This window comes from Lactuca serriola, chromosome 6, assembly GCF_051521515.1.
Source record: "Lactuca serriola cultivar US96UC23 chromosome 6, Lser_US96UC23_V15, whole genome shotgun sequence".
In the NCBI taxonomy this organism is placed as follows: Eukaryota; Viridiplantae; Streptophyta; class Magnoliopsida; order Asterales; family Asteraceae; genus Lactuca; species Lactuca serriola.
The window spans coordinates 58,927,697-58,953,280 of NC_136413.1; the positions used below are offsets into that span (position 1 = coordinate 58,927,697).

Here is a 25,584-nt window from a genome sequence, read left to right on the forward strand (position 1 = left end):
AGCGTAAGGCTGGAATACGCCCAGCGTAGCGGGGTAATTGATCACGGGTGTTGAAGGCGTACGCCCAACGTATAAGAAGTACGCCCAGCGTACGCTAAAAGCCTTTAAACCCTATTTTTGGGAGTGCCACTATATAAAGAACCTAATGGCTTCAACCCTAGCCCCTATATCAGCCTCCCCAACTTCAGAAGAAACCCTAGAATGCCTTAACCTTCATTTTGTGAGATCTTGACCTTCGGAAGCTCATTTTGGTGGTTAAAAACTTGGAAGAGAAAAGAAGAAGATTGGCAAGGAGGAACCTTGGAAGCCAGAGCTTATAGATCTTAGATAACATCATCTTCTGGAACTCTTTGAAGGTATAAAGCTTCCAACTTTCCTCATAGAAGCTTAGATCTAGGTATATGGAGCTTTGGACCTTTTTAGATCCAAAGATTGGGCCTTTATGGTAAAACTTCGTCATTGAGCTTGGAATTGCCACCCTCAGAGCTAAAAGTGTCCCATGAGTAGTAAAGTTGTCATCTTGATGGTACATTTGTGTTCATGCATGAGATCTAGCTCTCCATTGGAAGTATAATATCATTTTTGGGGTTTGGGTTGGTTTGGACTAAGTAAAGTTATCAAGTCAATGACTTTATGGATTAAGACGTGAAAAAGGACCTAGATCTGAGTTTGTAACCCCTATAGTGGAGGAATAAGCACTTAGTGGAAAAGGACTTAACATGAGGATTACGTTGAGCATACATGTAGGTACGCCCAACATACTCACCATTGTTTCTGTACGCTTAGCGTACGCAGATGTACGCCCCACGTAATATGTCTGTATGGGTCATGTGTTATTGAGCCTCGGTTTGGGCCATGCTTTGGGTTCTTGGGCCTTAGTGGGCCATCAGTAGTCCGAGATTTTGGGCCAAGGATATAGTGGGCTTAAAGTAAGGCCCAATAAGATGGTTTGGGCCCAATTTAGCAATTTGGACCATTAGTGGGCCACTAGTGGGCTTCGGAAGCTTACATAGTGTCGGGCCTTAGTCTTGGGCCTTAGATATGGACCAAGTGGGTTTAGGGGTAGAATGGTCATTTTACCCCCGGAATGGATATTATATTGGACTAAGTAATGTTTGGTTTTGGTAGTCAGGATGCCGAAGGGTCAGCAGTTCGAGAATTGCCAGTCAGCAGCCAGAGGAGTGTCAGCAGGGTTTAGCAGTGCGAGGTGAGTTTCCCTTTGTGTGAATGTGTCTACGGCCACAATGTCGGCCCATGTAGTTATGAGTAGGAAGACCTGGGGGTTAGCCCTAGGCATTGTTTGCTAATATGATATTCAAGACCAAGGTTCAATGTCGGGCGGGTGCCTAAGGAATGGTTTGCATGATAGAGTATACTTGTTGTCTGTGTGATACTTGTATGTGCCTGGTAGGGAGGTGAGTGTGAGCGAGGTCTCGTATCTCACCATTAGCAGAGTATGGACGGGGTCCCATATCTCATTAGTAGCCGAGCAGGGGCGAGGCCTGAGTTAGGAAAGGAGTGAGTGTGGGTTGGGCCCGTATCTCACTATCAGCAGGAGTGCGGACGGAGTTCCATGACTCATCAGTAGTAGGACAAGGGCGGGGCCCAAGATAGGCGAGGCCTTAGGACAGTAATGCAGTAGGGTATGTTCAATTTATGTGTTATGAGATATGGTTATATGTTTTCATGCGTTTAGCGGGCGGGGCCCAAAGACAGGAGGGGCCTAAAGTAAAAGATCTATATACCGAGTGGGGCTCAGAGACAGGCGGGGCCTGATGTAGCGAGCTAGGCCCGAAGTAGCGGGCGTGGCCCAGTGCTTGCAGTATGTGGTTATGTATGGTATGTGGTAGGTTGGGGAACTCACTAAGCTTCATGCTTACGATTTTCAGTTTTGGTTTCAGGTACTTCCGGTAGCGGAGGGAAGAGATCGGGGTGATCGCATGGCACACACCATTGTTTATTCAGCCTGGGATGATATGATACTCTGATGTGATATGTTTTGTATGAATGGTTGACACTTGTAGTTTGTTTATTAAATCAAAAATGAAATTTTTGGTATGGATTTTTGGGTCGTTACAAGTTGGTATCAAAGCCTTGGTTTGAGGGATTCTGACACGCTTTCGGGTGTGTCTGAACTCAAACTGAGGAATTAGTATAGAAATTTTCAAAAGGAAAGCAATTTTCGTAAAAATGGATTTTTAGAAAAGAAAAGGAGTTTTAGAAAAATCAAAAAGAATTTTGAGAAAAGGAAAGAACTTTGAAAAGAGAAAAGGGTGTGGTGCATGCAATCAATCGAGCTCGAGTAAGTTCTCCCAAAATACCCATACAAGTTTATGTTATGACTATCAGTTTAGTAGAACAACATGCTAGATTAGGACTAAGGATCTAGGAAAGATGCCTTAAGTGCCTGTTATATGTGCTTTTGAGCTGCATGCTAGTATTGGTTAGACATTGGTAGGATAGCCTGATTAGGTTATGCCTGATTATATGAGCTTAAGTTGCATGCTAGTACAGATTCCGGTATGTGAATATGATTGCTTGATTATGTTATGGTTAGATTTTTCTTTTGTATGAATGCTACTTGCTTTGTGCTTTATGGGACTATGAGTGATGGGAGTTAGCCATTAGGTGAATACGTTAAGTCACATGTGATCGGGGTTGAATAATCTCAGATATCTGGAATTGACCCTAGTGCGCAACTCTCGTTTGAGTCTAACCATTGTAGGGACGAGTCCTTTACTCGAAGGATTATCTCAGCCTCATCACATGTGATGGTATTCATGTAACGGCTAATTGGTGCTACGAAGATACCTTCAGTAGCTGAGGACTGAGTTCGGGTTGGAGGATTACCCTAGGGCAAGCCTAGGATGAGTATAGTGCTCGGAGCAGTAGTAGTAGAAAAAGGACCTGGTGGAGTCGAAGCAGTTCTTGAGGAAAGTACGGATAGATCTGGAAGGTAGTATGGGCCCGTACTACTGAAAGTAGAGGATCTATACTCGATTTGAGAAGGGCCGAGATGAGACCGGGAAACTTGTAGTGTGTGTATGATCCCTCAGCAGTGATGTGTATTTTGATAATAATTGTATTATGTTTTCAGCATGGTGACATTGCGTGAGAGACCAGTAGGCGGATCGGGCGCCGGAGAGGGATCAGGCTCGGGTTCAGGAACCGAGCAGCTCGAGGAGCGGATGAGAGAGTTTGTATCAACTGAGATCACGTGCAGTATCTTAGACCAGACTCATGTGATCTTTGGCACGATCAAGGAGGGTATACTAGAGATTTTGGATGAGAGGCTTGGAGCCTTTCACGTAGAGATGATGGCTTTGGTAGGAGCGCATACCTTGACATTCCGAGAGTTTAGATCTTGCGGAGCACCAGATTATCATGGGGCTAGGGACCCCATTGCTAGCAGCAGGTGGTTGGCCGATGTTGCCAACATTTTCCGCACGAGCCGGTGTCCCGAGGGGGACAAGGTCAGACTCGCCTCCTGTCTTCTGAATGACAGAGCGCAGGATTGGTGGGAGGAGATTGGTCATGCCTTGGGGGATGATGTCGCGTTAGACGCGATGACATGGAGTGATTTTTCGGCCAAGTTCAGGGCGGAGTTTGCATCAGTTATTCAGGTGCAACAGTTGGCACGAGAATTTTAGGACCTCCAGCAGACTATTGAGACAATGGCAGAAATCACCGCCAAGTTCAGGGAGAGGGCTCTTCTTGTTCCGCAATATGTGGCGAACGAGGAAATGAAGAAAGCCCGATATCACGAGATGCTGAGGAGTGACATCAGGCAGTTTGTGAGCAGGTCCAGCTGAAAAACGCTAGAGGATATGATTACACGGGCTAGAGAGAGGGAGATTGACTTGTAGCAGATCAGGAAGAGGAAGTTGGATGAGATTCAGGTAGCCACGGGTTCGGGCAAGAGACCCAAGACGTTAAATTCGAGATCAAGGGATTATCAGAGCCGCAACCGATGCGAGAAGTGTGGCAGGACGCACGAGGGTGCGTGTAGGAGTGGTAGTGGTGGTGATTTTGGCTGCTTCAAGTGTGGCTTGAATGGTCATTTCAGTAGAGATTATACTGCTACCACCACTCAGGGATCATACTTGATACGTTTTCATTGTAGCCAGAGGGGCCACTAGAAGGCCCAGTGTCTGGGTTTGCTTTTGGCAGGACAGGTGATGGTACATGCTCCTGCAACCTTGAGGATCACAAACGACCATCAGGGCCAGGCAAAGGCGCCAGCAGTGGGGAGCATAGCTTTCCAGTTGTCTACAGTGGAGGCGCGAGCAGCACCGGGCGTTGCATGTGAGTATCTTTTGATTTCATGTCAGTTTTATTCTTGATTATATGGTTATGGTGTTGCAATTATGTTAAGTGAATGTATGTGGTGATTTTCCTATTGTGTTCAGATTATATTCCATCTGCATACCATGGGTTTCGGTCGGTATTTCATAGTAGTACCCTCTTTTCTAGCCGGTTCTTAAGATGCAGTCGCAGTAGTAGGTGTAAGTGGGGGTTCGGGAAGTGCCTTATTAGTTCTCAAGAATGGTTCAGTATTAGTGTCGGTTACTGCTAGCAGTGGTAAGTGTGGAATGTCAGCAGACTGACATCTTTTGATAGAGAAAAGGATTGGGAATCCTTCTTAAGTTGGGGAATGTAGGGGCCTAGTCGAATCAAAGTGGGGGAGACCTAATCCAGAAGTCAGGAGCGGGAGTAGGTGCGATTTGGGATGCCTTCAGATTAGTAGTCGGTGGTTGAGACAGAATGGAGAGCGTAGTAGGACTGTGGGATAGCCGCAACATCTGCCAGCAATGAGTTAGTGAGGGAAGTGATGTAAGACTACGGGTAAGTCGTAGCATTCATTAGCAGTTTAGTTAGCGAAGTGTGGGCGAGGGCCCGTATCTCCTAGTTAGTGGAGTTTGGGCGAGGCCCTTATCTCCTAGTGAGAAAGGTAGGGATCAGGAAAGGGTAGTTCGTCGAGGTTTGGTATGGAATTGGCCTGCATAGCCCTAGAGAGGTGAAACTTGAGGGATAGACCTGTGGGCGAGGCCCGTGCGACAGTAGTTAAGCAAGTGAAACTAGAGGGATAAATCACTCTAAGATATAGTTGGGTGAGACCCGTGAGATTATAGCAGCGCAGGTGGGACCCAGTAAGGACCTTAGGGTCAATATAGGGGATCGAGGATCCCAAGACTTATAGCGTCAGAGTGGCAGAGTAGATAGATCAGCTTAGATAGCCGAAGTTTCTTTAGAAGTCACTGGGAGCGACTAAAAGATTGTGCTGGGTGTAGTAACCGGTGGTAGTCCGGTGACCCAGATATTGACAGATTAGTTGGGACCAAGGTGGTCTCAGTTCATCCGGAAGGCGGATAAGGGACAATAAATTTTTCAGTTAGTGGTGGTAATGATAAGAGAAGTATGGTATGAGGTAGCTAGTTGACTGGGGAGTGCTACGCCTCTCACAGCAAGGTTAAATAATCTCAGAGGGAAGGGTTTGATCCTGTTGCGCAGCTCTTGTTTGAGTCTAACTGTTGCAAGGATGAATCGTTTACTCGAAGGATTATCTGATCCATTCGCTAGGTTGGGTGCTCAACACTAAGTTATAGTAGTAAGAAGCATTCAGTGTGTATCAGGAGTAGTGAATAGCACTGGGAGTGGTTGGAGTAATGTATACCGTGAAGGGTATGTCCTTCACAGTGATAGAGAATGTGGCTATTATGGAAGGTTGCCTTGGGAAGGCCAGAGAACACGCAAGGAAAAAGGGGTGAACCCCTAGGATGTCCAACAGAAGTACTCGGGGAGTACCGGAAGGATTGTCAGTTGAGTAAGTTGTGTTGTCAGGATTGGCGGGATTAGAGTGCACTCGAGTTTATTATCTGCAAGGACTAGTTTTAGCCTGAATAACCGGCCATAAGGCCATTGGAGACAGTCCTCTGAGGATTGGGTGGAGCAGGTGAAGCGAGTATCGGATAAGAAGGTTGTGGGTAGATTGCAGAATAGTTGTCTATAGCTAACTTCGAGGAGGAAGTCTAGTTTAAGTGGGGGAGAGTTGTAACGCCCTGTTCTAAATTATTCAATTATAGAAATTCGGAGGCCAAGGCTAGGGGCATTTTAGTCCTTTGTGAATTTTAGAGGTATTATTCAAGAAGGTTTCGGGCCAGGGTGTGTTGTTAGAAGCGTAGGGCTTCTCGCCACCTTTCCGTGGATATAAAGTTCATCATAAATGGATCTAGAATGAAGGAGTTGTGACACTTTGAAGATATTGACTTTTGTGGCCTCTTAATGGAAAAGTTGACAAGGCAATCCCTAGCATGCACAAAGTGCATTCGTGTGTTTAGCTGGGTACGCCCAACGTAAGGCTAGAGTACGCTCAGCGTAACGGGGCAATTGATCGCGGGTGTTGAAGGCATACGCCCAACCTACGCTAAAAGCCTTTAAACCCTATTTTTGGGAGTGCCACTATATAAAGAACATAATGGCTTCAACCCTAGCCCCCATATCAGCCTCCCCAACTTCAGAAGAAACCCTAGAACGCCCCTAACCTTCATTTTGTGAGATCTTGACCTTTGGAATCTCATTTTGGTGGTTTAAAACTTGGAAGAGAAAAGAAGAAGATTGGCAAGGAGGAACCTTGGAGGCCAGAGCTTATAGATCTGAGATAGCATCATCTTTTGGAACTCTTTGAAGGTATAAAGCTTCCAACTTTCCTTATAGAAGCTTAGATCTAGGTATATGGAGCTTTGGACCTTTTTAGGTCCAAAGATTGGGCCTTTATGGTAAAACTTCGTCCTTGAGCTTGGGATTGCCACCCTAAGAGCTAAAAGTGTCCCATGAGTAGTAAAGTTGTCATTTTGATGGTCCATTTGTGTTCATGTATGAGATCTAGCTCTCCTATGGAAGTAGAATATCATTTTTGGGGTTTGGGTTGGTTTGGACTAAGTAAAGTTATCAAGTCAATGACTTTATGGATTAAGACGTGAAAAAGGACCTGGATCTGAGTTTGTAGCCCCTAGAGTGGAGGAATAAGCACTTAATGGAAAAGGACTTAACATGAGGATTACGTTGAGCGTACGTGTAGGTACGCCCAACGTACTCACCATTGTGTTTGTACGCTTAGCGTACGCAGATGTACGCCCCGCGTAATATGTCTTTATGGGCCATGTGTTATTGAGCCTCGTTTTGGGCCATGCTTTGGGTTCTTGGGCCTTAGGGGCCATCAATAGTCCGAGATCTTGGGCCAAGGATATAGTGGGCTTAAAGTAAGGCCCAACAAGAGGGTTTGGGCCCAATTTAGCAAATTAGACCATTAGTGGGCCATTAGTGGGCTTGGGAAGCTTACATAGTGTCGGGCCTTAATCTTCAGCCCTAGATATGGACCAAGTTGGTTTAGGGGTAGAATGGTCATTTTACCCCCGGAAGGGTTATTGTATTGGACTAAGTAATGTTTGGTTTTGGTAGTCGGGAAGCCGAAGGGTCAACAGTTTGGGAATTGCCAGTCAACAGCCAGCGGAGTGTCAGCAGGGTTCAGCAGTGCGAGGTGAGTTTCCTCTGTGTGAATGGGTCTACGGCCACAATGCTGGCCCATGTAGTTATGAGTAGGAAGACCCGAGAGTTAACCCTAGGCACTGTTTGCTAGTATGATATTTAGGACCAAGGTCCAATGTTGGGCGGGTGCCCATGGAATGGTTTGCATGATAGAGTATACTTGTTGTCTGTGTGATACTTGTATGTGCCTGGTAGGGAGGTGAGTGTAGGCGAGGTCCCGTATCTCACCATTAGCAGAGTATGGACGAGTTTCCATATCTCATTAGTAGATGAGTAGGGGCGAGGTACGAGTTAGGAAAGGAGTGAGTGTGGGTTGGACCCGTATCTCATTATCAGCAGGAGTGCAGACAGAGTTCCATGACTCATCAGTAGCAGGACAGGGGCGGGGCCCAAGATAGGAGAGGCCTTAGGACAGTAATGCAATTGGGTATGTTCATTTTATGTGTTATGAGTTACGGTTATATGTTTGCATGTGTCTAGCGGGCGTGGCCCAATGCTTGCAGTGTGTGATTATGTATGGTATGTGGTAGGTTGGGGAACTCACTAAGCTTCGTGCTTACGGTTTTTAGTTTTGGTTTCAGGTACTTCCGGTAGCGGAGGGAAGAGCTCGGGGTGATCGCATGACACACACCATTATTTATTCAGCCTGAGATGTTTACTCTGATAAAATAAAATAATGTTTTGGATATGATACTTTGATGTGATATGTTTTGTATGAATGGTTGACACTTGTGGTTTGTTTATTAAATCAAAAATGAAATTTTTGGTATGGATTTTTGGGTCGTTACAGTATGTCAACTAGGAATGGGACCTATTTATGTCCTGACACATGTAGCCTTGGCTTTAGTCTTTTCTGCTTTCTTTCCGGGCCACCACTCCGAATACCTGATCAACTTGAAGCAACCTTTACGCTTGCGACCATTATTCAATCCCTTCTTTCACAACTTTGGCTCCACTTCTTTCTTTTTTCAAACCAGAAAGACCATTCCGCCTTTGAAAGGCCTTGAATGCAGTGAATTTACGTGGGTTTATACTCTCATTTGAGATAGCTTTATGCCTCTCATCCTCATCCACCATTTGATACGCCATGCCAAGAATAGGAATCGACTTTGTGGCTAAGATTTGGATTTTAATGACCGAGAACTCTATATCCAAACCCATTAGAAATTCATAAAGGTGCTCATTTTCTTGATGCTCATTGATTCTCTTGCCAATATCACATTCACATTTATCACAGGTGCATCGAGGGAAGGGATGTATGGATTAGGCTTCGATCTATATAGACCGCAATTGAGTGAAATAAGTAGACATTGAAAAACCATTTTGTTGAGTTGATGCTTTCTTTTGCTTTAATTCGTATGCCTTAGGGACACTCTCCTTCCCAAAACGTTCACTTAGATTTGTGGAGGAAATATAAAAGAGAAATATATGTGAAATCCTATACTTCCCGATTCCTCGAATTGGGCGTAATTGGCGTGTGAGTTGTTTTTCATATGCGTGTCATCTTTTTTTAGTGCTCAAAATGTCGCATTCCCTCTACAAATCATCGCGCATTCTCATTACACATTTAAGCGTGTTTATATATAACAATTAGACTTGATATGTTGCCCCATACCATATTATTGCCCTGAATAGTGGCCTAGGTCACCCTACCTTTGGGCCGGCCCTAATTTCAATTTCACTTTCCTCTTTCAAGTTACCTAATATGTATATTCCATGCCTTTAAACGACTTAGTTATGTAGATGAAAATCCATGGTGATTGATAATCATAACTTGTAACCAAGAAAAGTAAACAATTTAAAGAATTTTACCTTCTAAACGATATTGTGAAGAAGTTGCTTGAACAAGGTTTTGGTTGGTTATCCTTCTTTAGTATTAAACCCTAAACGAGTTTACCCTATCTAAGGATGAGTATATTAACCGTAAAATCAGACCAAAACCGAATTAACCGATATAATCGAACCATTTTAACCGAACCATTACTAAAATAGATGGTGCAATTTCAAATTTTTATTAACCACATACATATGGTTCGGTTATGGTTTTTATCTAAAACAAAACCATTATAAACTTATCCGATAATATTAATAAATGCTTTTAATATAATAACATATTAAACATGTAATATGTAATTATATTAGAAACTGAGTTTTTTAAAGAATAATTATTTGGAATTGTATGAGATACATGATTTATCATATTAATGTAGTTATACACTAAATCTTTCACTTTTTATAACAATGTACTTTGTGTTTTCCACTTTTTATAGCAAATTATTTTTTACTTTTATGTAATTTTGGATTATTATGGTTAACCGATATTAACCATTAACCAACTAAACTCATTAACCAAAATCAAAACCTAATGACTATTGAAATGTATTAACCACTTATAATGATTATGGTTTAGTTTTGATTAATAACCGAACCAAACCATCTTTTATACACCCATAACCCAATCTCACATTTGTTGTAACATACGTATAGTATCCTCCTTATATCTACATAACATCCCTTAAATGATATTCTATTCAACTGAAATGCTTCATGTGGAGACAACCTAGGTAACCCACAAAAATAAGAGAATCAATAAACTAATGTATTGTTTGCCATAAAAACAATACCAACAACGAAAAAATAATTAACATAGTGACATTGATGTTAAGTTGCCCAACATTTGAAAGTGAATGGGGGATTATGGGCTATGGCACAAGGCACAAGAAACACTAGAATATAAGGAAAATACATGAAGGCTCATATTTATTTACAATTCAGGCCCACTACAAAAAGGCCAAAAAAATTACGGCCCAAAATCAATTCGAAAATCAGAAGGATCCCAAAACCCTCCGATAAACCCTAAACCTTCAACGGCAACTTCACCTATTTATACTTCTTTCAAACGTCTCTTCTTCATCCGCCTTTTTCTGTCTACTCTTTCAAACACACATTCTTTCATTCTCCCAATCGCATCCGAACAGCAATGGAATTTTGGGGTAATATTCGCTTTGTTTTATGCATCTTATGTCTGTATTTGATTACAAATGAAAATTTTCGGCGTTCTTCAATCTATCTGTTGTAGCAATTACTGTAAACCGCGCTTTAATTTCTGATTTTTGTTGTGTAAATATATTCAAATCGAAGTTTATTGTTATTGCTAGGTGTTGAGGTTAAACCTAATGAAACCCTTAAAGTCCCAGTTGAGGATTTCAAGCTCCTTCACATCTCTCAGGTATGAACATTCGACTCATCAAGTTGTTCCCTTTTTCATAAATTAATCTCTGGATTTACTCAAATAAACTGTTTTTGATTTGCAAATTCAGAAATTTCACATCCGAATCTTATTCAATATGAAATACGAGCTCAACGCTCAACACAACATGTTTCCTTATCGGACTATTATCACTTTCAGGTTGCTTTGGGAGAGGTGAAGAATGGGAAAAAGGTTGAGAATGTCGCCGTTCGTGCTCACTTCAATGATCAAAAGTACGTTCTAGCAACTTTATCTTCTGAACGTGCACCACAAGTTATGTTTGATTTGCTATTTGAGCAAGATCTCGAGCTTTCTCATGGCTGGAAAGATGGCAGCGTTTATTTCTGCGGATACATTGCAGATAACCCAATCGAATATCCTTTGTTGTTGAATAATTTCATCTGTGTTACCTTTTAATCATTTAAGTTTATACGAATCGTTTATTCCTTAACCTTTTTGTTCTTTTGGATTCACGGATGAAGACTTTGAATGTGGTAAGTATTCGTTGAAATTAATTTTATATAGTCTAATTTGTTTTACAATCCTGTAATACTAATCCCAGATTAAATTTCATTTCCTTTAGATTCTTCTGATGAAGATGAAGCAATGAACTTTCTTGCTAACGGTAAGTAAAATTCCAATCATGATTTTAGAATTTCAAACATTTTAGAATATGAAGTGTTGAAGAATTGAAGTCTGTATTTTAATGTTCAGGTGCACCTCAAGGTAAGCCAAAAGCATCTTTGAAGGATGTAACTGAAGAAGATGACTCTGAAGAAGATGATGACTCTGAAGATGATGATATGGTTGACTCAGATGACTCGGAGGAAGAAGAAGAAGAAGAGAAAAAGGTAACGTATTTTAATTACTTCTTTGAATATAAAAAATTTGTTATACAATTTGTTTGTTTTACTGAATTTATATCTTGATGTAATTGAAGGTGGAAGTGAAGCCTGTGAAGAAACCAGTTCAAGCTGCAAAAAGACCTGCTGAAAATGCACCCAAGACACCAGTTCCTGCTAAGAAAGCAAAATCCAACACTCCTCAAAAATCAGGTTTAGTTTTTTTAAAATTCTTGAAATTAGTTAAATACGTTTTTTTTATTTATTTTATAATGTTTACTTATTGAATTATACGAATGATATTTGTAGATGGGAAGAAAGGTGGACAAACAGCAACCCCACATCCATCATCAAAACAAAGCTTCAAGAAAGGAAAGAAAAATGGGAATAGATCATAGATTATAGTTTGTTATTTTATTATGTTTTTTGTGTGTTTATGGGCTTTTGATATTACACACTGAGAGATACAAGAAACTTGGTGTTGACCCAATTTTGTACTGAGAGTGTTGTGTTGACTTTTCATTGGATTGATATTTATAATTTATTTTGGTCTTTTTGTCTGTTTAAAATACTGTTACTATGTTTTTATCGAGTTGTCTCAATGTGTGATATTTTTGAAAAGTATTTGCTGATTGATAGGTTTGAACTTAAATACTCGTTAATGATTGTTTCTGGCTACCATGAATGTTTAAGAAATCCAAAATTAAAACACTAACACTAAATAGAAATCAAATCAAGTGCAATTTTGTCAAAAGATGAAATTGAGATCAATTTTTATGCAAAACATAACTTGTTTGACAATTGTTTGATTTTAACTACTTGAAGTAATTGTTGAAATTAACCGTTCATAAAACACGTAGTATATTAAACAGGAAAGAATTGATCGTTCCTTTGTATTTAAGTAATTAGTTTTGCTTTTTAATAGTTAATATAAACAGTTATAAATTTATAATCGTTAATAATTAAATAATAATTTTATTGTTTATTCCGCATTACCGGTTTAAAGAAAGTAATAAAAATTTAACCCAAAACCAAATAAAAGGTAAACTCTCTGATAAACCCTAAACCTTTAACGGCAACTTCACCTATTTATATTTCGTTCAAACATCTCCTCTTCATCCGCCTTTTCTCCTTTTTTTCAAACAAACATTCTTTCATTCCCCCAATCGCATCCGACTAGCAATGGAATTTTGGGGTAATATTCATTTTGTTTTACGCATCTTATGTCTGTATTTGATTACAAAAACGTTGTAATTTTTAGGTGTTCTTTCGATCAATGTGTTGTAGCAATTACTGTAAACCTTGTTTTAGTTTCTTGTTTTTATTGCGTGCAAAATATTCAATTCGAAGTTTGTTGTTTTTGCTAGGTGTTGAGGTTAAACCTAATGAAACCCTTAAAGTCGCAGTCGAGGATTTCAAGCTCCTTCGCATCTCTCAGGTAGGAACATTGATTCGACTCATCAAATTGTTACTTTTTCATAAATTAATCTCTGGATGAACTCACATAAACTTTTTTTTGATTTACGAATTCAGAAATTTCTAGCAATAAGGTTGATGTTTCTTTGTAAGTTCAGATTTAGTTAACTCAAACACAACATGCCTATTAATCGGACTATTATCTCATTCAGGTTGCTTTGGGAGAGGTGAAGAATGGGAAAAAAGTCGAGAATGTCCAAGTTCGTGTTAACTTCAATGGTCAAAAGTTCGTTCTAGCAACCTTATCTTCTGAACGTATACCACAGCTTTTGTTCGATTTGCTATTTGAGAAAGATGTGGAGCTTTCTCATGGCTGGAAGGATGGAAGCGTTTACTTCTGTGGATACTTCGCAAGTAACCCAGACGAATATCCTTTGCTGATGATTAATTTAATCTTTGTTACTTGTTAATCATTTGAGTTTATACTAATCGTTTTTTCCTTAACTCTTCTGTGTTCTTTTGGTTTCACGGACTATAGATTTGGTAAGTCTTCATTGAAACTGATTTTATATTGTCTAGTATTTTACATTCTGATCATTCTAATTTCTGAATGAATTTGGATTTCTTTAGGTCCTTCTGATGATGATGATGAAGAAGAAGCAATCAACCTTACTGCTAATGGTAAGTAAAACTCCCATCATGATTTTAGAATTTGTAACATGTTAGAATATGAAGAATTGAAGTCTGTGTTTTAATGTTCAGGTGCACCTCAAGGTAAGCCAAAAGCATCTTTGAAGGATGTAACTGAAGAAGATGACTCGGAATCAGAAGATGATGATGACTCAGATGATGATATGGATGACTCAGATGACTCTGAAGAAGAAGAAGACGAAGAAGAAGGGGAGACTGTGAAGAAACCTGTTAACGCTGGAAAGAGACCTGCTGAAAGTGCACCCAAGACACCAGTTTCTGAAAAGAAAGCAAAATCCAACACTCCACAAAAAACAGGTTTAGTTATTTTTATTTTTATTTTATTTCTTTGAGTTAATTAAATACCTTTTTATTTTAATACAGTGGGTGAATGATATTTGCAGATGGGAAGAAAGGTGGACATACAGCAACCCCATATCCATCATCAAAACAAAGTTTCAAGAAAGGAAAGAAAAATGGGAATAGATGATAAGATTATAGGTGTTATGGGTTTGGTTTGTTTTTGGGGCTTTTGTTATTAAACACTGAGGGATATATAAGTAGCTTTGTTTGAATTTAAAAAAAAAAACCATTGTAGTTTAAAAATTGTCTGAGAGAGTTTTGCTTATGGTTAAATGATTAAAGATTTAAAGTTATTTCTTGAAATGTTATTTGGATTTTGTACTTATTGCAGATTTTTTTAATGCAAGTCAATTAAAGTGTAAGGAATCTGAAAAAATCAATATTGTGGGACTTGATCCAACATCTTAGATGGTGCATTTGCATAAATAAAACTTTACTAATTAAGCCTGACTAGTATTATTTTACTTTTAAATTTCTTACTTAAATGATTTGTACGATCGTTAAAGTATGATACATATTCATGTTAAAGTTTGTGAAAGTCAAATAACTATGCAACAATAAACATAAAATTCTAAAGGTTCATTAATCCAATGTATGATATTGTTGTAGACTTACTAGACTTACTCCTACTTGATAATTTTGTCTTAATATGATCGACTAGGAACGGAGATGGAGAGAGGTGTCCACCATGCATAGGCGGGTACTTCATATCCGCCTCGTTTCGCCGGAATTGGAACCGGTCTAGGTGATTCTTGAATTTAGGGAACCAGTCTCGAAAACTGGTTCCGGTTACAGGTAGCCCGGTCATGTCATTTTTTAGTTTCGTTAATACAAATTAATTCTTAGTCATTGTAACAAAAGTAAATAATATTATAACTAGTTCATTACGATACAAGTTACAAACATAAAAAAAAAAAATAATCATTTTAAAAGATAATCCAAGTTGCTAAATATAAGTCATAAATCAAAGTTTATGTTCTTACGATCAACTTGTTAATGTTATTTAACATCATATATTTTTAAATGATATTACCATCACCTATGTTCAAATTGTTTTACTGTTATGCATTCCCTTTCACGCTAGACCCCATTTGTTTTGAAAAAAAAAAGTTACAAATATGACTTATTAGCATGTTACCTCCAAGATCCAATTAGATAGTCTCAACAAATGTCATAATTATCAACATTGTTACGGCAAATTTGTTTAAGTATTAAGTATTTTTAATTTTTAAAATTTCGGAACTGGTTCCTCAAAAATGAAAACCAGAACCACAACCGGTCATTGGCGGTTCCCACCGGAACCAGAGAACCAGTAACCTCGGTTCCGGTTCCAGAACCGACGGTTCCGATCCGATTCTGGTTTCTAAAACGGGTACCCGCTATCCGTGCTCACCTTGTAATGAACTACGAATTAGTTACATTCAACGACAACTGATTCATTTTCTTCAAAACCACCATCCCTATGGAATCGCTTGCAATGTTGTTAGTTGCAGATTGACATGTAAGGGAGAAGGGAATCGTATGTAGGTTGGGGGAGGTAGTGTCGATGCCTCCAAGATATGAATCCCTCACTAGCAGGTCACGGCTGGTGGGGTGATATACAGATTGTGTAGCCTGCTCTTTCTCTCTCTCTAGACTTATGCAATGACCATTTATATATTTTGCCTTAAGACTTATACTAAAATTGTTTTAAATGTTTTTGAAGTAGTTTGTAGATTTATTTTACATGTTTTTAATTTTTGTAAATTAGTTTTGTATAATTTCATTAGTTTGTGTTTACTTTAAAATTTAAAATCAAGGGAGTTCAGAAAATGAGCTTTTAGTTGTGGAAAATTTTCCAATTTTCTAGGAACTTTTTTAAGTAAAACAGAAATTTTAAAAACATGTTTGGTTCGATTAGTTTTCTAAAATTTTCGTAAATTAAAAAAAAATGACTTTTACAGTTTTACAAGGTTTTTCAAATTTCTAAAATGGAAAATGAAAAGTCCACCCATTTCAAGAAAATAAAAATTCAACCCTATTTTTTAAAAATATTTTCATAAAAAATGAATACAGTTTAAGAGGAAGACATAAACTCATATAAAGATTAAAAGCCACTGAATTTCGTATCCAACAAAAGACTATCTGTGAGGTACCTTCAATGCGATATGTCAAAAACCCACTTTTATAACAAATATAAAATGATAATTTATTCTTTATCTCATTCAAACAAGTAAAAAAAAGACTTTACGCATAAAGCACTTGTTACAAACACAAACTTGCAAGTAACTAAAAATAATCTTTTCTCATAAAGCACTTGCTTTAGAAGAAATCATTAAACCTGCTTAATATCATAATACATTTGCATCAAACTACAAAAGATTCAATAACACCAAATAATACCAAATCACTGCTTTCAAATTGGGCAGAAATCTTCACCAACTTAACTAATACTCAATCATCCCTAACCTCATTACATGTAGATTGTAGACTCCATTCATATGCAAATCCCTGTAACAAAATTTAATAGTAAGAGATTTATTTCTTAGACACAAATCCCAAGAATATGTAAAAACAGATCACCTAAGCTTTGAAGAGTTCCTATCACACTGAACCTGACTGCAAAACCACAAGCATGTATGCATACAAAAATGAAAGTTAAAAAGATGAAAAAAAAAACTAACCAGAAAAACAAACAGAAGCAATTCAATGCTCATAATCATTGACCATGTTGACTTTTGCTGCTTCTTCCCTTTTCCTATTCCATTCCTCAATTTTTGCACGCCTTTCTTCACTACCTTCCCTAACAGGACTAAGCTGTCTCCTATGAAGAGGGCTTGTGCTTCTATGCCTTCTTGACCCTCTCTCATGGTAGTAATCCCTGTCTCTATCCCTGTCATCATATCTTCTGCTATGAGAATGACCAGAATGCCCTCGCTCTTCATAGCTTCGATGTCTGTATGGACTTCTACTCCTACTTCTGCTACGACTATGCCTTCTTCTATACCTACCAAACAGCTCTCTCCTCAATTCCCTAAAAAAAGCAAAATGTCGGAACTCAGATGAATGAAAGATTGTTTGAGAGAGAGGATGTGAAAGTATGAATCATATGATCATATGAATAACCTGCCAATTCTTTTTAGATGCATGAAGTTGCAGTATCCACCACGATTGCAGGTGTTTTCTTCATATTGTCTGCAAGTTGCTTCCCGGAAATCAGTCACAGGTGAGAAGTCAACAATGATTGGTCGACCTGAAGAGTGGTTTTAAGTCTTTTAGAGGTGTTTATATGAGATAAGAAGATTTTGATATGAGAAATGAAAAAGAAGAGCATACCTGCGTAGTATCTTCCAGTGAGATTCTTGAGTGCTTTTGCAGCGTATTCTTCTTCCCTAAACTGAACATATACATTTCCCACCTGATAAGAGAAAGGAATCAAAGGATTATTAAAAGATGTTTAAGGAGATGTAAGGTGTGTATTGGGTAGGGTGAGAGATTTACCATGTGGTCAGCAAGGTTGTCACAAACATTCAAGCTTTCGATTTCCCCATACTTGTTCAGCTCCTCGAAGAGATCTTCATAGAAATCCTGAAATAAGTTTAATTGATAACTCAATCATGTTGAAAACTAAAATAAACAGGCTAATTTGACTATAGGAAGATCAACATCCTGCACATGAACATATGCACTGCAACAAACTCAAACCCTGCAACAGATCGACTTTTGATGTCTATAGGGTTACTTTCGAACTTCATAATTATTATTGATCTTAAAAGGCATGTAGCAAAACTTGCTAATCAGATTAAAATCGTTGGGAAATCAATTGAGCAACAATGCCCGAAATAAAATAATAGTACACCATGCAATTGGTAATATAATAACACGATGTGAGAATCCAGTAACAAATTTCAGATTAAATACTAAATGTTTCGATTGAAACAGATAAAAACGCGGGAAAAGTTAAAGTACCTCGAAGTGATCTTGGATTTTTCGAGGATCGATTGGATTTCCTTGAGCATCGACGCCAGGAGTGATCATATCAGGGCGCTGGTACATGTTAGACAGTAACAATGTAGGACTAATGCTAGGTTTTGTGTGGAGCCTGGAACATCGATCGCCATGCCTACAGGCTCCAATCTTGAAGTAAAATGGACAATTGACTCTGTCCTTCTCCGTCCCGAAGATCGACGCTAAATGCTCCGCCATGGATGAGCAAGTCAGGAACAGGATCTTCTTCGTTTCTCCTAGCTCACACTAGGGTTTCAGTTTTATGTGCAGAAAGAGGAGAGCCATGAGGATGGAGCAAAAGAGTTTATAGACGTGACAAGATGACATTTGGAGTTCTGGATGCTTCTATTTTCACTTTTATAGAATTAATAGATTATGAAGAAGAAACTAGACAAGAAGGTGGTTTGCCCGAGTGGTTAAGGGGGAAGACTTAAGATCTTCTGCACATAAGTGCGCGTGGGTTCGAACCCCACAGCCACCAATTTTTTTTGATGCCTGATTTCTTATATTTCTTCTATAAAATAACACTGAAAATGATGATGTATGTAAAAAATTGTATATGTATGAATGGTTGAAAATGATATCGATTAACTTTGATATTTAAGAGTAATTTTTATTTTTACATAACTAATCCATATACTTTATCTTTGGATTTTGATGTCTGGATTTTTTTCTTGTATAAAAAATGTAACTCGATTCTAGCATTCTGTATGTAAAAAATTGTATTTGAATGGTTGAAAAAGATGTATGTAAAAAATTATATTTGTTAGAATGGTTGAAAAAGATGATGACATTGATTAACTTAGGTATTTAACAACTTCACTTCGTGTACTCCTTTCTACAAAGCTCTAACTTTCTTATTTCTACATAACTAATCCATGTGTTTTATCTTTGAAATTTATAGGATCAAATGTTATCTGCTAAAATGAAGAGTAAAATAAGTGTTCATGAACCGTGTTTAAACAAAAACTTAAAGATATATCGGAAGGAAAGGTCTTTCAGTTCCAATATTTTTCTATGTAAAACATTGTACTTGAACAAATGGTTGAAAAAGATGATATCATTGATTAACTTTCGTACTTAACAACTTCACTTCTTGTATTCCTTTCTACAAAGCTCAAACTTTCTTATTTGTGCATAACTAATCCATGTGCTTATCTTGGAATTTATAGGATCAAATAGTGTATACTATAAAAAAGAGTGAATTAAATGCTTGTAACTTGTGTTTAGAAGCTATAAATAAACAACAAGGACTTAAATATTTTTTTTGAACAATCATATTTATAAAGCACAACAACTAGCAAGAAGATAGAAAAAAACAAAATATCAAAAGTCATAAAGAAAAGGGATTGCAAAGACTTAAAGATATACCAAAAGAAAATGTAAAATTGGAGACAATTTACTAAAATATTACTCTACTAAATGAACGAAACGGTTGCAATTTGGATATTTTATAATCTTGAAAAGTACTCATATTAGTCTAACTTTACTATTAACTAAAATGGCAAAGGACTTTACACCTATGTATACTACCATTATTTAAATTCAAAACATATCTAGACAAATATCCAAAAAACATGGATGGGCCAATGTGCACATTCCGAAAAGGCAACGCACAACAAAAATTACCACCCAGATCCGAGATAGGAGGAAAAGTCGCCACCCCCACACAAATAACCCGGGGGGGGGGGGGGGGGGGGAGAGAAGGGAGCGATAGCAACAGTATTACCACGCCATATACATCAAGGATAGTTAGCATGAGCAACAAGCAAGGTTGGATACCGCTAAGCCTGCCAACGTACTGCCGCGCGACGAAAGACCAGAACATGGACAAAAAAGGAAACAACGGGGCATAAGAGTGAAGTCCTGCATCTCGACCAAAAACGCAAAGGGGAAACCGATAAATCCGGAACAACAAGGATATGTAATTACCCCAGAAAGAAAGATGACGACATAAGGCCCACCACAATCATAAGGGCCCACAATTGTCAAAAGCTTCTTTCAGGACGACACCTAGTCGGGAACCCCGCAAAGAACAGGGGGACCATTGAATCACAAAGGAGCCAAAGGGTCATAATAACACAAACACGCATGATGAACAAGACGAATTCATCCCTAGAGGATAACCAGGCAACCAGAGCCAGGGAGTGGAGAAAATTGAAGATCGTCCTCCGAAAGGTGGCCAATCCAAAAGCAACAAATAATGGCCCGTGAGCGAGCACGAACACTGAAGAGCTCATGGACACAAGCCACCAATAGATACAAGCCAAGAAAGACCAAGAAGAAGAATGTGAGGTTCATATTATCCATGAAAATTGCACATTCTCTTTATATTTTGTTGGTGGAGCCCGTGTGGTTAACCGACACATCAATCTAGAGTATATTTGAGAATGATATGGAACTCGCGAATCTCAAGCGTAACTTGAGTCGGGGACTATGTGATTTTGCATGGTTAATTCACAATCTATTTAATGTGAATCTTATGTTATCCATAAAAGTTGCACATTTCCTTTATAACTTGTTGTTGGAGCTCGAGTGGTTAACTGCACGTCAATTTGAGAGTATACGTAGAGAATGATGTGGAACTCGCGAATCTCAAGCGTATTGAGTTGGGGACCATGTGATTTTGTATGGATGATTCACCTTATGTTCAATGATCCGCGACGACCCTATCATTTAATCTGAGATGAACATAATCGGAGATTAACATGTCATTGATAGTCAATGAATCTCAAAGATCTAGGAATTTCGTGGTGATCGAAATTGGAGAAGGGCTTTGCCTACCTAAATAACTTTATGGTGTGTTTACGACATCCCTTTACACATCATGAAGCCAAATATGGATCCTAGCCTTTTAAAATATTTTTATTTAGGGTGATTATTTTCTAAGGATCAGTAAAACAAACTATAACGGGAATTGATACTGAATGATGTCTATAACATTATCCACTAAAATCTACTGCAATAAAACCTTTGAAAGGATTACCTATTAGGATGATCAATATTTTCTAAATTTGTATTTTGGTAATAGTTCTCATAAACGAAAGGAAAGATCATGCATTTGATAAAGGTCTTCATAGGTTACTCCAAAGATTGCATTCTAAACTGTTAGATAGAGCAATTATCAAATGTACGTTGTTAATTGACATACTGAAGTAAAATGGAATTCCCTTGAGTTAGGAGTTGACTAGGGTTAGTCAACTAGTTGACATGTATATATAATCAGATCACTCTGATTTTGATATAAACAACTTGGAATGTCCATGAAAGATTTGTGTAGCATGTTGAGGTTTCCTTTTGGAAATAACATGGCCAATGATAGAAACTCAAACTTCAAAACATTCCTATATTTTTATATCATGAATAGAAGTGTCAAGAAGAATAAAGCCAATTGTCCATGGTTTAAGAGGCGCCTAATCTAGGCCCAAGTGCCAAGGACAAAGGAAGGCTTATTTTGAGACATGTTCTGATATTTATTTATTTCCATAACAAGAAAGGACTAAGAAAGCATACATGCCCGAAACATATATTTGATGTGAAAGGACTAAAACATGAAGTTTGATCATGGATCACAAGCCCTTGCTACTTTCCATAGAATCAAAAGATAACTAGTTCTCCCATGTTTAGTGTTCAATCAAATATATGGATTCATAATGCCATCAGAACATTACTTCTTAGCCTTGAGTATTTCACTAAGGATTAAGTACTGACATTTGCAAGAATGTGTAATGACTAAAATGAAGTAATGAGACTGAAACATGGAGAAGATAATTTGATCATGAATGCCAAGCCCTTGCTACTATTCATAGGATCAAAAGACAAATATTTTCCTAAATGTTTAGTCTATGGTATTATAATTGAAATTGTTTATACTATGATTCATGAAATAGTTCTGACTTATTTAAATGTAGAACATTCTAACATGTTAAAAGAAATTCATGAAATCTATGAAACTAGTATAGTAGCAATATTTCAAAGTTGATTTGAATATTTGAATAAGGTGTATTATTGTGAATATCTGTTAAAATTAGTTTAACTAATGGATCGTTCAGATTGACCATAATACGTACTAATTCAAATACATCTAAAAGGCTTGGGTGAAATGTATTTGTGGCATCATAGTCTTGGATACATAAATGAGAAATGCATACCAATTATCCAGTTGGATCGTATTTTGGATATCATTTGACCTCCAGTCTCATGATATATGTGAATCTTGTTTATCAAGATAGATGATGAATACATCACTGAATGATGAGAATATCTATTGGAATTAGTTTGCACTAATGGACCGTTCAAATTAAACACGATACATGGTAATACAAACTTCGTATGAATGTGAGTGTGGAACCTTTAAGGTGTTTAGAGCTCTCATAAAGCGAAGTTAAGAATCAATTGGGCAACAGGATGAGACACTCATATTGAGCATCTTAACAAAAACTTTATCGATCATTTGAGGAATTGTGAAAGAGTTTCACGATCTATCTCCATTGTAACATCCCAAGATTTGTCATTTATAGTCCCTGGGGATGGAAGGGTAAGCCATGAAAAGCCTAAGGGCTAAATTGCAATTTTAGGATCAGGAGGAGTACACTGCGCGTACATAAGGGTTCGTTGGGCATACTAGGCGCGCCTTAGTATGCTGGCGTACTCATGATAAAAGGAAACCCTAATATTTAGGGTTTGGGGACTATATAAGCAACATTATGAGCACAAAACCTTCCCTAACCCCAACCTCCACTTCTTAGAGTCATTTCCCCCAAACCCTAGCCATTTCCTTAAGTGTTTGAGCTTATTGAGTGTTTCTTGAGTGTTTTAAGAAGAAGGTGTTGCATCAAGGAGTTAGAGAAGAAGATCAAGCTTGTAGATCTGAAGTTGGTTTGTGCCCTAGAAGCTCCAGAAGATAAAAAGCTTCACACTTTATGCATATATGTATAGATCTTGCCATTTTTGCTTTAAAGAACCATTTCTTGTCCCAAAAAGTCCCAAGATGGTGCATGATATGATTGGGACGAAAAGACTTGTCCTTTCAGACTCTTGAAGGGTTTTGAGTGATAAAAATGAGGTCTTAATGGCTTAAGATGTCCCATGCATGGAGTGGGAAGGTCTTAATGGATTAAGACCAAGTATTAAGAGCTTTCTGGACGTCCAAAGTGATAAAGTTCGTGACTTTATGGGTCCTAGGCACATTTGGTCACTGGATCTGAAGTTTGGGCTTAAGTGCTTAAGCCATTAAGCACTTATTCAGATTTTGGCAAACCTATAAGTACGCCTAACGTAAATCCAATACGCCCAGCATACTGGGTTAACCACCCCGATGGTGGTCAACATCAGGATGAGTACGCCCCGCGTACCAGAGGAGTACGCCCGACATACGTCCTTAGTTGGGCCTTTGGCAATTGGGCTGTTTATGGACTAGTTGGATTTGGGCCATTGCTGGACTTTATGAATATTATGTTTTGGGAAAAGTTATGATAATGGATCTTGGAATTAGGCCCAATTATGGAGTGAGGACCGATTTGGTAAATTAGGCCAATAATGGGCTTTGCATAAGGACTTTCAAGGTTATGGAATTGGCATTGGGCCTTGGCCCAATAAAGAGAATGGACATGATGGATTGTGTGGACCCCTTAGTCAAGATTGTTATGTTGTGTAATGACTTGGTATTTATTATATGATAGTTCGGGAGTTTTGGTGAGACAACGATCAGAGGTTTTCGGTACTTCGGCACTACTTGCGAGGTGAGTTATCCTCACTATATCAACAGGCTTTAAGGCACCAAGGCCGACCCTTTATCGGATTTGTATCCGGGTATTCACTTGACATGTTTATTGATCTGCTAGATTTGCATCTTGGTAGTTAGGATGATATTATGTTAGTGACCTGGTTAGCTATCAGAAGCTATTGTAGGCCCTAAAGGCTACAACATGGAAGGAGGATATGGAGAGTGAGATTCAGTCCATGTATGTGAAAACTTGGTATACCAAGCACCTGGCCTTAACCATTAGGTATAAGTGGATCTTCAATGTGACAACCCGAAATTTCTAGCTTACATTCTTCATTTTTATCAAAGTTAGCTCCGTTTTACTATTTTATAATGAAGTTTTGGGTTTAAAAGAGTGCTTAAAGCTTAATATAATTGAGATACGTGTCGGAGGATGGGTTAGATTGGGTGTAGCATCGAAAAATGGGCCAAACACACCAAACCAGGTGTGTGCGGCCGCACACTAGAGTGTGCGGCCAGCCAGCCGCACACAGGCCAACCGCACACCCCTCCAGCCGCACTCACCCTCCTATATATATATACTATCCTTGGTCATTTTGATCATTTCTTACACTTCTACAAAGCAAGGACTCGAAAATCCCCTCAAGTATCATCCGGAAAGGTAACATCTTTCACCAAGAACACCAAGAACACGAAGAACACCATGTGTTCTGGTAGCACACGCCTTCTGGCCGCACACACGTGCTGGCCGCACACCTGGCCGCACACACACATATAGTGTGTATTTTGGCCATACACTCTCTTGTATAGCCTTATAACCCTTCGTACAATCATATATGGTTGTAACACTTCAATATAAGTGTTTACTAGTCCCCAAGGTGGTCCCAATTCAATAATTAGTTGTTCATAACACTAATTATATTCATATATGTATCAATATATGCTAAACAGGATTCACATGTGTACTCAAGTCACCACTTGGCACTTAGCAACTGATCCAACATTTTCATCAGAACCACTCACTACAGGTGAGTTCATACCCCTAAATTAACCTTTGAAATGTTTTTAAATGCTCTTATGGGGGGGATACAAGTTGAACAATTATAGTTATTATATCAATCACATGTGATTAATGACTACCAAGCAAATGGATTTCTTACTTTCCAAACTATTTATCAAACTGTTTTACCTCAAACTGTCTTACAAACTCCTTTAATTGTCAAATACTTTTACTTAAACTCTTTTAAACTTATATTCTGTGTATCTGTATAGATATAGTTATATAAGTAGGATTGAAAGGACTTAGGACTGCTAGTCTACCCTGCTTCCTGTTCATGTTTGATTGTGGTCTTAGGGTATCAAGGTTAGTTGTCCGAAGGTCGTTTGAATCCTAGTTATATATTATGTATATGTATATAGATATAAAAGGTTATTTCTTTCATTCAATTCCATGCCCTTGGGTAGCAAGGGTATACAAACATGTTCATACATTACTAGTAAGCTACCATAGGGATAGTTTAGGAAGATACTATTACTAGAACAATGAAACATACAATGAGTCAGTTCATACATGAGTTAATACATACTATGATGAGAATCAAACATGAAACAGAGTGATGAGAAACAAACAATAGACATTATGATGAGAAACAAACATACATGCTAGACAGAGAAAGAACACACAATACAGCTAGCACACAAATCACGTTGCATATACATTAACCACATTTATGTGAGCCATTAAGCAGGTCATGGCACTACCTGCC

General features: G+C 38.4%; 2 protein-coding genes and 1 non-coding gene across 6 annotated transcripts; 2 read left to right on the forward strand and 1 right to left on the reverse strand.

The window, feature by feature from the left end:
• The first annotated feature begins 10,415 nt into the window (after nt 1–10,415).
• On the forward strand, nt 10,416–14,409 carry LOC145059806 (uncharacterized). Its single transcript, XM_079007588.1, has 15 exons — nt 10,416–10,538; nt 10,704–10,774; nt 10,955–11,169; nt 11,270–11,289; nt 11,379–11,420; nt 11,510–11,646; nt 11,736–11,850; nt 11,947–12,029; nt 12,703–12,832; nt 13,005–13,075; nt 13,266–13,480; nt 13,583–13,596; nt 13,684–13,734; nt 13,816–14,061; nt 14,148–14,409. The coding sequence occupies exons 1-15, from the start codon at nt 10,526–10,528 to the stop codon at nt 14,231–14,233; spliced, it is 1,509 nt and encodes a 502-aa protein (XP_078863714.1). The 5' UTR covers nt 10,416–10,525; the 3' UTR covers nt 14,234–14,409.
• Nucleotides 14,410–16,371: 1,962 nt separating this feature from the next.
• On the reverse strand, nt 16,372–18,378 carry LOC145058657 (splicing factor U2af small subunit A-like). 4 transcript variants are annotated; one of them, XR_013686461.1, is made up of 7 exons: nt 18,055–18,378; nt 17,587–17,673; nt 17,422–17,503; nt 17,212–17,338; nt 16,770–17,119; nt 16,669–16,704; nt 16,372–16,596 (listed from the first exon to the last, which is right to left on the reverse strand). XR_013686461.1 is itself a non-coding variant. In XM_079006553.1 (7 exons), exons 1-6 carry the CDS (start codon nt 18,289–18,291, stop codon nt 16,690–16,692), a joined length of 855 nt encoding a protein of 284 aa, XP_078862679.1. In that variant the 5' UTR covers nt 18,292–18,378; the 3' UTR covers nt 16,372–16,596; nt 16,669–16,689. The 4 variants fall into 4 exon arrangements, 2 of the variants coding, with proteins under 2 accessions (XP_078862679.1, XP_078862678.1); XM_079006553.1 differs by having other exon boundaries at nt 16,813–17,119; XR_013686460.1 differs by having other exon boundaries at nt 16,669–17,119.
• Nucleotides 18,379–18,491: 113 nt separating this feature from the next.
• Nucleotides 18,492–18,574, forward strand: TRNAL-UAA (transfer RNA leucine (anticodon UAA)). The gene has a single exon. It is a non-coding gene; the product is annotated as a tRNA-Leu (tRNA).
• Nucleotides 18,575–25,584: the final 7,010 nt, after the last annotated feature.